Source organism: Astatotilapia calliptera, chromosome 16, assembly GCF_964374335.1.
Source record: "Astatotilapia calliptera chromosome 16, fAstCal68.1, whole genome shotgun sequence".
Lineage (NCBI taxonomy): Eukaryota > Metazoa > Chordata > Actinopteri > Cichliformes > Cichlidae > Astatotilapia > Astatotilapia calliptera.
This window is the reverse complement of record NC_137437.1, coordinates 15,617,307-15,630,796: the sequence shown is the minus strand read 5'-3', so window position 1 is coordinate 15,630,796 and position 13,490 is coordinate 15,617,307. Positions and strand designations below refer to the sequence as shown.

At 41.9% G+C, this 13,490-nt stretch overlaps 1 protein-coding gene across 1 annotated transcript; it reads left to right on the top strand.

The window, feature by feature from the left end:
* Nucleotides 1-3,455: 3,455 nt before the first annotated feature.
* LOC113008363 (uncharacterized) lies at nt 3,456-7,101 on the top strand. Its single transcript, XM_026145724.2, has 6 exons — nt 3,456-3,751; nt 4,155-5,366; nt 5,488-5,570; nt 5,663-5,800; nt 5,986-6,097; nt 6,646-7,101. Exons 1-6 carry the CDS (start codon nt 3,709-3,711, stop codon nt 6,711-6,713), a joined length of 1,656 nt encoding a protein of 551 aa, XP_026001509.1. The 5' UTR covers nt 3,456-3,708; the 3' UTR covers nt 6,714-7,101.
* The last annotated feature ends 6,389 nt before the right edge of the window (nt 7,102-13,490 follow it).

Below are 13,490 nucleotides of genomic sequence, written 5' to 3'. Positions count from 1 at the left end.
TAATGATGACTTAGACCTCAGGGGGTTAAAAGGTTCCAATAGCAACAGTTTAGTGACTGCAGAGGTGAAACCTGCTGACAGCTGCCTGGTCTGGACAGTCAAAGCAGCCACACCAAAACTCTAGTATCAAAGTGGACAAATTATAGAAAAAACATTTTCCCAAAATAAAGTTGTTATGAAAAGGAGAAAGTAGCTATAGATACTAAAACTTTAGGAGCCAGCTTCAAGTGGGCCTGACACGTCAACTTTGGCTTCAGTTTCTAGCACTTAAGGTTGTTGCTTGGTAGAGACAAACGACTGAACGAAAGCTAAAAATTACTGGATGTACATTCATCGTGTAAATTATTTTTATATGTTATTTATCCTTTACACAAATATGAGTAAGAGCAGGAGTGAAAACATGGACCATTTATAAGCCAAGGGACCCAAACTAATGGTTGGACATTCTCCTTCAGTATTTTCTGGAAGAGAGCAGAATTCATGGTTTCATCCTGAAGCAGCAAAGCAGCCCCAGACCATCAAACTACCACCACCATCTTTGACTGCTGGTATGATGTTCTTTTATGATATTCTGTGTTAGTTTTACACCAGATGTGACGGGACTCAAACCTTGCTAAAAGTTTAATTTTGTCTCATCAGTCCACAGAATATTTTCCCAAAAGTCAAATCATCAGGATGTTTTCTGGCAAATGTGAGTCGAGACTTTGTGGAGTTTTTTACTCAGCAGAAATCTCCCATGGATGAGACAAGTGAGGCCTGCAGTTCTTTTAGATGTTGTTCTGGGTTCTTTTGTGGCCTCCTAGATGAGTTGAAAGTGCGCTCTTGGAGTAATTTTGGTAGGTTGGCCACTCCTGGGAAGGTTCACCACTGTTCCAAGTTTTCTCCAGTCATGAATAATGGCTCTCACTGTGGTCCACCGGAGTCCCAAACCATGCAGCAACTCCAGAATTGCAGTTGTAGAGGTAACTGTACTGTAAAGGGCTCTGTTCATGAAAGGCTTTTATATAGTACAAATAAATGTATTTGATGCCTTTGTGTTTCTACTTATTTTAAGTATTTCTTGGGAACATGTAACCCTTTGCCTGCATATAAAGAATGGAAATCACAGAGGTTGGAGTTTTCCATATGTCTGCAGTGATGAGCCTAAGTCGGAGAGAAGTGGCAGCTGCTGCTGAGCTACTGTGTCTCTGGCTATTAGGTTTCTCACCACCAGCGCCCACACAACGGCACATTGTCACTCATTCTGGTTAATGTGCACACATGCTTACATTTGTGGCCATACGCACACACAAAGACACACACGGGGGACATACATCCAGACACGTGTGCGTAAGTACACACAAAGAGAAACAGTGAAACACTAACTCCCTAAATCTCAGCTGCAACACCTGTTCACAATCGACAGTCCCAGCTGCTCTGCTCGGAGCGGGACACACTGATGTCATGTAACACACACATGCACATGCATAGCAGCACATCTCAGCAACCACTGCTCACTTTACACAAACATACAGAAACAAAGTCAGTCAGATAGTGAATCTCAGAGGACGGGTGACTTTCAAATGCACGGTGACCTTTGATAACAGCCAGCGGAGCAGCTGTCCACCTCACACTTTACTACAACAAAAACCTGATTTGTTCTTTGTAAGAGCATAACCAAGAGATGCATGAAACCTGATCCAGCTATAACTGTAAGTTTTATTAAAAAGCAAAGTTTTAAACATATTCTTAAAAGTAGAGTGGTTGTCTGTCTCCTGAACCCAAACTGGGAGCTGCCAAAGTTATCAGAGATCCCAGCTCTGTTTTGTTGATATCACTCAAACCAACAACCTTGAGCCACACTATGAGATCAGGACTGTCGCTGTGCTCACCCTTGCTCTCATCACAGAGTTTCTAAAATATTTAATACAGTCATTCATACAAAAAACAAAGAGAGACTGCAATAATCCCCATGGTGTTCAGCGTAAGAGTATCCAACATACTCTTAGAAAGCAGCAGTCTACTGGCCGACGATCTCTTTCTTAATAAATCAAACAGCGACATTCAGCAACTTGTAAAACCTGAACATATCACAGAGGATCAGGATTTGACCACAGTCCATGAATATTGAGCGACACAGCTGCCATTTAATGTTTTGCTTTGGTTTGGTGGAAACTGAATGGAGTGAAAATCCAAGTGACAACAGGTGCACTGGAGAGGCAACAACACGACAACCCTCCCAAAAAAGGGAAAGGCTTTGAAGCTGGTGGCCACAGACTGGCTCTTTCCTGACTGATTTTTCTCTACTTTTGCTTTCTGTTATTGTCTGTCACTGCTGTAATATGAGACGGTCCCTGCAGCACATTCAGGATCCACAGATAGTGCAGCTCCTCCAGGATGTCACATCCATAGGTGCCTGACATGTTTCGGTTGGATAAACTGTAATTGCTTCCATTAAATCCATCAGAGATTTTCCTTCATTTGCATTTTTTTTCCCGACTGACTACTTAAAGAAAGTCACTGTAAGGGTGTGAGAACCTTTTCCGTAGATGTGCATTATGGGGTTCACTGCTTTTTGCTGTATTGTTGTATGCTTTAATGGTAGAAGTGCAGAGAATGAGAAGCCTAAAAACATCAAAACAAGCTCTATATCTGATAAACACCTTTAGTTTTTACTGTGAAGGGATGAAGATATTATATTTGCATGTGAACTAGATGGAGAATATTTACATTTCGTTGCACTGAATATTGATTTTATTTGCTTTTACTGCAAATTAAAAGCACTGGTCCTAATTTTGTCCAAGAGAGAAAATGATAATAGTAATAATAAATTAATAATCAGTATCTGACTGTGTGGTGGGTTATTGTGGAGACACATGACAATTATTCCTGTACAAACTTTTGATGTTATAGCTTGTAAGGTTAGTTTGTTAGGTAAATATCAACATGCCTTACTAGGAAACTATATACTTTCATACTGTATTTCTTTAAGACAGTCTTCAGCTTTTACTACTCAGTTGTAAAAGGCCGATGAAGTACTGTCATCACCCTGATGTGTGGGTGGGCATCATGGACGCCTGAATTTGTAAATACGATAACTCCAGAAGGAAGTCATCTATTTTCAAAGTGATAACATTGGTTTAGCTACTAAAAATCTTGTAAGAGTTTGAAGCTCAGCGATGCTGAACTCAACGTCATGCTCAACGTTCTAGGATTTTCACATTTATAACATAGACGCGTTTACTAGGAGGCTTAGAGATAACACCGGCATCCGCCAATATTTCTTTATATCTGTTGTCAAAACTATCAAAGTTCAACCAACAGATAAACAAGCAGTTTACGTTTTCAGTTTTTATTTGCTCACGTGTCAGGCGTCGAAAACAAGCGCACGTGAAAACAGTGATCAGATTTCATGTCTCTTACTGACATCATTTATTACTCTGATCTGTTTGGAGGTCAGACCTCTGAATCAAGTCTGCAGCCCTGAACAACATGAACTTTATACTTCGCCAGAAGGAAACAAAGAAAAAAAACAGCACTTTAGACAAGATAAGGGAGGGAGACGACCCACCTTTATGAGTTTATGGGAAATTTAAATGAAATGGGAGGGACTAACACTATATATAAAGATTCAAAGTGCACAATCCAACAGTTGAAGCCCAGATGCTAAACATTAATGGTCAATCAGTCTACAGTCAATGAAACAGTTTTACAGATTTTGACATCTAGATGAAGATGAAGACGCCAGCGCTGCTCTCACTGAGCCTTGCAGGTAAGAGGCTGCTCGAGCGTGACCGATCTGTGCTCTTTACGGTCTTTTTCTCCTAAATAGCTGAAATCAATTTAGATTTGAAGTCATTTGTAAGATGTAATCAATCAAATGAAAACATTTCATTCACTCATTATGAGCTGCTTTCTAGGTGTTATATTGATATAACAGCTAGTAATGATTATGTTGCTATTTTTAATGGGTTAGAACATTTACAACTTCACTTATATAGTGTTTCAAAACCAAAGCTGGGTTGAGGATTGTTAGCTATTGAACTGAACAGGCCTACCAGGCTCCCCCACAATTAGAAGGTAGATCACCACCAAAAAAAGACATAGCATTTGTTATTAAAGTTTGATGTCTGTGTGATTTCTTCAGTAATTATTCAAATATTTTCTCTTTGCAGTGGCTCTGGCATTGCCAGCACTACCCCGTGGTGTGGAAAAAAGTCCAGTTTTAACTAAAGAAAACCAGCTCCCTCTGCTGGGAGACTCGGTTCCACTGCAGGGTCATGTACAGGTGGAGAATCCTGCACCACAGGCCGTACTACCCTCCAAAGAGCAGCAGGAAAAAGTGGCTGAAGAAGACCTGAAGCAGAATGTGGCAGAACTAGAGGTTAAAGTAAAGCCAGATGAAGAGCAAGAGGTGAAAGCAGAGCCTGAGGCTGAGGCTGAGGTGGAGAAAGCAGGTGTAGTGGAACTAGAAGTCAAAGTGAAGCCAGAAGTTAAGGTGGAGGAAAAGTCTGAAGCACAGCAAGAAGCTAAAGCAGAGGTTCCTGTGGAAGCTGAGGCTCAAATGGCTGGAGTTAATCCAGAAGGTGAGGGTGACCAAGAGCTCAAAGATGACCCCGAGTTCCAGGTGGAGTCAGAGGTAAAAGTTGAGCCAGATCAACTTCTAATGGAGCTAGAACCTGAGGAGAAGCACATGTTAGATGAAGAAAATTATCAGGAGCCTATGCAGCTTCAAGCTCACTCTGGTCTGGAAGAAGAAGAAGAAGAGTACGAAGAAAAGGTAGAAGAAGCAGAAGAAGAAAGTCACAATGACATGGTGGATGAGTTAGAGCCTCTAGATGATGACAACCTGTTTGAATCAGAACTGACAGAAGAAGAAAAGGCTGCAAATGCAGAATTTCAGAGTCAAGAGTCACTCATTGAACCTAAGCCAGAGGAGGAGGAGGAGGAGGCGAAAAATGAAATGGTGGATGAGCCAATCATGGAGTTAGAGCCTCTAGATGATAATAGCCCAGCTGAACCTTTGCCAGAAGAGGAGTTGTTCATGAGGAAGCGGGACTATGCTTTAGATCAAGAACCAGTGATGGAACTGGAGCCTGAGATGATGGAAGAGCCTTTTCAAAATCCTAGTATCTTGGAAGAAGGGCCAGCGCTGGACATAATGGAGCAGCCAGTGTCACTTATGGAAAACTATTTTCCAAATGAAGAAGCTAAGATGGCAGCGAGGTCTGAAGAACAGGAATCCCCACTCGCAGGGGAAGAAAAATCACAAGTGCAGCTCTATGGAGAGCCAGAAACAGAAGACCAGATTGAGCCTGATGATGGTGAGCCGACTGGTCTGGTGTCAGAAGAAGAAAATCGTAGCAGGTTCAAACAAGCCATGCAAGGTAAAACACCCATACTGAATATGCACAAAGAAAGTAATTAGAGTGACAGAAATGTAGTCATGTGTGCATATTCTGAGGCCAGCTAAATTACTAAATGTTGTAATCTCAATTTTCACCACAGGGCGGCGCTCTTGCCCTGGTGTAGTACTAGGAGAGAAGTGTTACCAGTTCTTTAAAGGGCCAAAGACGCCTGCAAATGCTGAGGTATTCATGCATCCTCTGTAATTCCATTTAAGAACCAATGACTCCATATAAACTCTGACATTAATGTGGATCTTTCACTGTTTCCTTTTTAGCTTTTTTGCCAAACGTTCCCCGGTGGCCATCTGGCCTCCATCACAAGCAATCACAACCACGCTGAGCTGATGAAGATGATACTGAAGGAAAATGGAAAGTATACGCGCACATGGATTGGAGGGCTTCGATTTCTAGACGTATGTATTTTGAGCTGGGGATCTGTGGAGGTCTTGAACTTGTTGAGCGCACAAAATAATGATTTACCTTTGTATTAACTGCACTATGAGACCTTGTTCGTGTCCCTGATGTGTTGTATCTAGAGACTCATTATGTTAAACTCCTGCTCTTGATTAACTCTCATTAATCTCTTGTTACATGTCAGACTGGTCGCTTCATCTGGTTGGACGGGTCCAAATGGGACTACGCTGATTGGCTGTCAGGGGAGCCCAATAACACAGCAAATAAGGAGAACTGCCTGGAAGTTCTGCCTTGGGGTATGAGTCGGTTTAATCCAAGATGTTTATTTTAGTTCATTTTCCTCCATTTGTGTTAATTCATTTTTGTTTTTAGCATTTTTTTTAGCATCACTAACGCACAGATACCAGTGTTACAAAGCTGAAAGAAGCCCAAAATACATAAATAGTGGTGGTGGTGCTTGTGAAAATTTATGCGGAACAATTCTGCAATCTAGGTGCAATCTAGCTCCTAAAACAGTGTTTATCTGATTATACTTACATGGACATTCTTTCTTTCTTTCTTTCTTTCTTTCTTTCTTTCTTTCTTTCTTTCTTTATTTATTTATTTAAAAGGATAATCTGTCTGTGTTGTTGCAAATTATGCAAAAATGTGTAGTTATGTTAGTTAAATCGAACTTTTCCCAAACTCATAAGATGGCTCTGAATTAATTATTCAACCAGTCAGTAAGAAGTTACGTTGCTGAATAAATATGATTAATGTATTCAATAAAGCTGAACTGATCTCACATTAAATTATTAGACACACTTACTTTATTTCTTACCCTGTGTTTGTCCGTCTTTTTCAGGAAACGGGAAGTTTAACGACTTTACGTGCTGGGAACCCCAGGCTTTCATCTGCTCCTATTACAATTAGTTAATGTACAGTGAGGTGTTTTTCTTATCCTTGTCAGATGCTGGGTGCTGAGTTTGAACTTTTTTTCCCCCTTTACTTGCAGTTTATCTTAAATTGGAAAGTAAATGATTAGAAACCATGAACTGTCAGCATCTGTTAGTCACGGGACTCTTCATTTACCTGCATTAACCTCAGTTAGGACGCTCTGGTTATTTCACATTTGAAAGTAAATTTTTTGTAAATGAGTCCCATCCATCGTTTTGTTTAAATGCAATATTGCCTATTTGGTATTTAGAAATATAATAAATAAATAAAGAAGTCACATTTAATAAAGTTAGACAAAATGTATGGACAATGTTGTTTTTGATAATACGGCTTGTTGTGTAAATAAAGGAAATTTGATATTTTATTCTTGAGTTTTTCATTATTACCATCACACTTTAAGTATAGTTAAAGTATAGTGTTGTGTTATAGTCAGTGTGTTATTATTAAATGTGTTTAAGAGCTTTTTTTTCTTGTTTCTTACTATGCTTTATCATTTGTATACATAATTGTATAAGCACTCACCTGCCAGTTTATTAGGTGCATCTGTTCAAATGTTTGTTAAATTAAAATATCACCCAGTCATATGGGAGCAAGTAGACCAGGTCAACACAGCCTGCTGTAGTTCACACCGAGCATCATAACAGGGAGGAGAGGTGATTTCAGCACCCATCTCTAAGGTTTACAGAGAATGGTCCAAAGAAGAGAAAATATCCAGTGAGCTGCAGTCCTCTGATGTAAAATGCAGTGTTGATGCCTAAAGTGAGAAGAAAATGTCCCGACTGCTTTGAGCTGATTGGAAGCCTGTGTATGAACCAGTGTATACAGAAGAGCATCTCTTAAAGCACAACAGATAGAACCTTGAAGTGGACGGGCTAAAGCAACAGACAGTCACACCTGTCAGCCAAGAACAGGAAATGAGGCTACAATTCATACAGTGATGCCTCGTCCGATGAGTCTCCATTTTTTGCTGCAACATTCAGATGTAAACAACATGAAAGCATAGATCCATCTGTCTTATATCAATGGTTCATGCTGCTGAGGGTGGTGTAAATGTGTGTGGGATATTTAAAGGCCACAGCTTATCTGTGGCTTTTAAACATTTGTTTCTGACCATGTCCACCCCTTTATGACCACAGGGTATCCATCTTCTGATTTAGTATTTATTTATTTATTGTCATTGTCAAGAACAATGAAATTGCGTTTGGGGCTTCCATACAACCCAAAAAAAAGAAGAAAATAATAAATACCCCTTAAAACCCAAGTGTACATATTTAACCCAGTGTGACTCCAATGCAATAAGACAATCCTTAGCAATAATGTTCGTAGAAATTCAGACAAAGACCTGAGAAACATGACAAAATACAACAATGCAACCCATTCAATATTATTGTACTGTGAGATATGATATCAGATATGATAGTTATCTATTTAAGAAAGAGGGGGGGGGCAGGAGGGGGAAGAGAATAAAGATATGATGCACCAATGCAGACCAGTTCATTGCTATTAAGAAGTTGGATATGGTTATTGTCCGTGAGAGGGGGGCAGAGAGTTCAGGAGCCTCACAGCCTGTGGATACAGGCTGTTGGCCAGTCTGGATGTTCTGGCCTGTATAGACCTGTACCTTCTCCCTGAGGGCAGCAGATGGAAAAGGTGGCGCGCAGGGTGATGTTGGTCCCGCAGGATACTGTGCACCCTCCTCAGACAGCGAGTGGGGAAGATATTACTGATCTCTGGCAGACTTGTTCCAATAATTCTGCCAGCTTCTTTCACCACCCGCTGGAGTGCTTGCTGATCGGCCTTGGTGCAGCTGGGGAACCACACTAGAAATCCATACGTCAGAACGCTGCTGATGGCACAGTTGTAGAAGTTCAACATCAGAGATCTGGGAATGTGTGCGCTCCGCAGTCTCCTCAGGTAGTAGAGGCGCTGTTGGGCCTTCCGTACAACTGAGGTGATATGGTTGCCCCAGGACAGGTCCTCGGTCACAGTTACCCCCAAGAATTTAAAACTGCTCACCCTCTCCACCGCCTCACTGCCAATGAAGAGAGGCAGATGGTTGTTATGACCCCTCTTCCGGAAATCTACAATGATCTCCTTGGTCTTTTTGGTGTTTAAGACCAAGTTATTGTCGTGGCACCATGACTCTAGTTGTTGCACCTCTGTCCTATAGTTTGTCTCATCATTGTTGGATATAAGTCCGAGCACTGTAGTGTCATCTGCAAACTTAACAATGAGATTGGACGCGCAGGAGGAAATACAGTCATGGGTGAAGAGAGTGTATAGCAGAGGGCTCAGAACACACCCCTGAGGGGCACCGGTGTTGACCACAAGGGTGGAAGAGGTGTTCTTACCCACTCTGACACTCTGTCTACGGTTAGTGAGGAAGTCCACAATCCAGTTGCACAGAGAGGAGTTAAGTCCCAGTTGGTGGAGTTTGGGACGGAGTTTGTATGGCCGGATGGTATTAAAAGCCGAGCTGTAGTCTACAAAGAGGAGCCGTGCATAGGTGTTCCTGTGTTCCAAGTGCTTCAGTAATGTGTGCAGCACTGTGGCGATCGCATCCTCGGTTGACCGGTTCTCCCTGTATGCAAACTGGTGCGAGTCCAGGGATGGTGGAAAAGCAGCTCTGATGTGTTTAATGACCAGTCTCTCCAGGCATTTGGCGGGAATGGGGGTGAGTGCCACAGGTCTGAAATCGTTCAGACATGTGACATTTGACTGTTTTGGGATGGGAACGATGGTTGCTGCTTTGAAACAGGATGGTACCAGTGAACAGGACAACGAGGTGTTATATATAGAGGTGAAGACGTCCGCCAGGTCCGCAGCACAGTCTTTTAGCACCCGGCCCAGCACTCCATCCGGCCCGGCCGCCTTCCTGGTGTTAATGCTCCGGAACACACGCCTCAGCTCATGAGTGCTCAGGACCGGAGCAGGGTCGGTTGAGGGGAGAGGGGACAGGACAGGGTCGGTGTTCTCCCTGTCAAAACGGGCATAAAAGAGATTTAGATCCTCAGCCAGAGTAGAACTGTCGGCTGAGGGTGATGGTGTTCTTCTTTTGTAGTCCGTGATAGCCCTGATGCCCTCCCAGACCTGCCTTGGGTTTGTGTTGTTCTCAAACCTGGCCTCGATACGCCTCCTGTGCTGCTGCTTGGCAGTCTTGATGCCTCTTCTCATTTTTTTTTTTTTTTTTTAGTATTTATTGTGCAAAAGTGTAGGAGCTCCGGGCCGCTGCGTCTGTGCGTGCCGCCATCTTAAATCTTCTAATAACAGGCTGATTCCAACAGGATAACACACAACGTCACGTGTAAAATGATTTCGGACTGGTTTCTTAAATATGAGAATGAGTTCACTGTACTCAAATGGCCTCAACAGTCACCACACGTCAGTCCAACAGAGGAGTTTTCACGTGCAGCGGAACGAGAGATTCACATCATGGATGTGCAGCTGACAAATCTGCAGCAACTGTGTGATGCTGTCATCTCAGTATGGACCAAAATCTTTCCATCACAATGCTGAATCCACAGTCAACTCTCTAAGACACATTTCATATACTTATATAAGAAGTTTACACAAAAAACGTAATAAAAATATCTACATTGTGCTGTTTGTTGCTACATTATTAATAATGAATACAATATTACTATGAAAAAAAGTGTTTTTGAAGTAGAAAAACCTGAAAATTTGACTAGAAGCCCTGATAAGTAAAAGCAGTTTTTATGTGGAGGTTTGGGGATTTCGCACACTTTTTTGTCTGTCAAATGCAGAAACCAATAAATACTTTTTGTATACTCTGGACACTTTAATAAAATCCCTGAAAATGTGACTCAAGACAGCTGTGAGTTTATGTGCCAAATGAATTAATACTAATGCCACAGTCTTGCAATGAATCTCACAAATGTTAAAGCTGTAAATGGGGCTTTTCTTCAGTACTTGAGTGCTCAAATATGAGTCATTCCCCTATTGACACACACTCATTCAAACACACAATCTAACATTCACACACTCACACACAGTGAATGCATCAGGAGCAACTGGGGTTTCAGTATCTTGCCCGCGGATGCTTTGGCATGCAGATTGGAGCAGCGAGGGATTAAACCACCAACCTCCCAATTAGCAGAAGACCAACTGTAAGCCAAAGCCACTGCTTGCAATGTAGAGACATGCATAACCCTATCCAGAATCCAAAAATACATCCTTGATAATGACCATAAAACTGAATAAGAATTTTTCAACAAAGCTGAAGAACTCAGACCTTTCAAACGCACGACTGAATGCAGGACAGTCACACAACATCGACTGTTACGAGATGCTCTATTTGACTGCCGTCAGTCAAGGCAGCATTGCAAAGTGAGAATGAGGTTTAAATGAACCTCCAGCACATCCAAGGCCCCATATATGGCAACCTCAGCACCCCATGAAGACCCTAAGAGAGCGATTTGTTCTTGTGCCCAGAATCTTTCAGGGGGATAAAAGCTGTTCACATTCAGATTCCAAATTCCAAATTCAATACCTGCATCATTTCTGTCTGCTTAAACGTTTGATTACGTTTTTCTGTCACAGAGGCATCCAGACACAGTGAGTATCATTCTTAACTACACCCTTTAAAATAACAGGGAGCTTAGCGCCCATTAAGTGATGTATTCACACAATCACGCTGCACACGTGGCTACTGTAAGCCCGCTGCAGCTCACGTGCTGCTGTGTGTGATGGTGACTCATTTTCCGCTGGCCTACACAACCTTTTCCTGACCTTTAGACGCGGAGGTGAGGATTACCAACCCTAAGGTGATGACTGGCAGCTCTTTATCCTTCTCTTATATTTGCTGACCGGTCCGCCACCATACTCACACACTATTATCAATATTCAAAAAGATTCAGCTCAGCATTGCATGAGCTATCTTTTGAAGGCTGAGCCTTGGTAATTCTCTTTTGTTCCCCACCAGGAAAAATGGCTTTCCCTGGAATTAAGAGATCCCAGTTGAATGTGTATCTTCGATCTATTAATAGAGAGCTATCTCCTAAAGATTTGCCAAGCATTGTGTGGCTTCATAACAGACTGAGTACATTATCGGCTATGGTTTATCATCATTAGGAGGCAGCTATACACACTGAATTTCATCAGTAGTGATTAATAAATTAAATCCAGTGGGTTGGGCGACATAATGCCGCCCTGCTGTGATGGAAAGCTCCAAATACTTTGACTCATTACCTGTGTTGCTGTTTAGATGACAGTGACTGAGTGTTGGTTGTTACCGTCTGTCAGTTCAAGTCATTTTCTAACCTCATGCGGCACAACCAGCTGTTTCCTGGCCGCTCTGAGTGTACACTCATGCAAGGCTGTGAATCCTCCCACCTAAAGCTCTACAGCCCGGCTTACAGCTACTTGGTACAGTGAGTGAATACCCCTGTATCCATGGTCAGCCTGGACTCCACCGCTACGACAAAAACAGACTCTGAGCAGTGTTTACAGCACTCCCTTTTATAGAGATGATGCATACCAGCACTAATCTGTGTACTAAATTCATCGGTGTTCATCATGTCAGTTCCACATAAACAAATTACAGAATTAAGCATCCTGTTTGTTTTGCTCTGAATGACATTTCTAAACTGCCAGATAACATCACTAGATTTTAGCAAAATATATGAATATATATCCACAAAACTAAAGCAGTATTTTACAATGTATTTTCATTTTTGAAGGCTTTCAATTTTGAGAACCTTTTGTGAGTAAACCAGTGGTTTGATAAAGTTAATAAAGTGTATACCATTAGAATAAATGAAAGTAAGTCAGCATGTTACATTTTTGTACTCAAATCTGATTTACCTCCGAATAGTAATGGACCTTGATGTAATGGATCCACTTTATATTTTTTATCAGAATTCCGTTATTTTAAAATGCTGAGAAAATGTAAAGGAGGTAGCACGGTGGCAACGTTGTTAGCACTGTTGTGCCCACTGGCTGTGGGCTTCTGCATGGAGTTTGTATGTTTTGTCCGGGTACTCCGGCTTCCTCCTACAGTCCAAAGACATGCAGTTAGTAGGATTAGGTTAAGTGGTGAATCTAGATTGCCCATAGGTGTGAGTGTGAATGGCTGTCTGTCTCTCTGTGTTAGCCCTGCATCAGCTTGGTGACCTGTCCAAGGTGCGCCCTGCCTCTCGCCCTGTGTAGCTGTGAAAGACATCCAAACAGGATGGATGGAGAAAACATACATAAAGTAAAAGGCCACTCAGAAAGCACAGCCCTCCATCCTTGCAGTGTTAAGCAAACAAATCGAAGCAGCACCAAAATGAACGGGTTCTTATTTGCTCCACCACTTAAATTAGTTTTTGTGAAATTTAACTTGTTCGTTTTTGGGAGGGGGGGGGGGGGGGGGGGGTTACCTTTCACCTTGGCTCTGGTACAGGAAGCGGTGGTTAATTGATCAATAGGCAAGTGGAAGACAAAAGACAATCAAACTTGTGAATATTTGAAATGAGAAATCATCCATACTTTAAGTTTTTAATCTAATCTGCAAAGCAAGACACTTCTACTGCTTTGTAAGTATGGCCTAGACCAAATCACATTGTATTCTTACTTTTTCTCAAGCAACGAATCTTGCAGCTTATTCTGCATATTATCATCAACGCATCGGGCTAGCTGTTTCTGTCTCCATTCTGTGAGTCTCTGCTCTGACCCACAGAGTAAAGGAGGCTCTAAGTTCTTGAGCAAGTGATTAACTGTCTGTCATTTGTGTACAGAATCCATCTGAGTCCC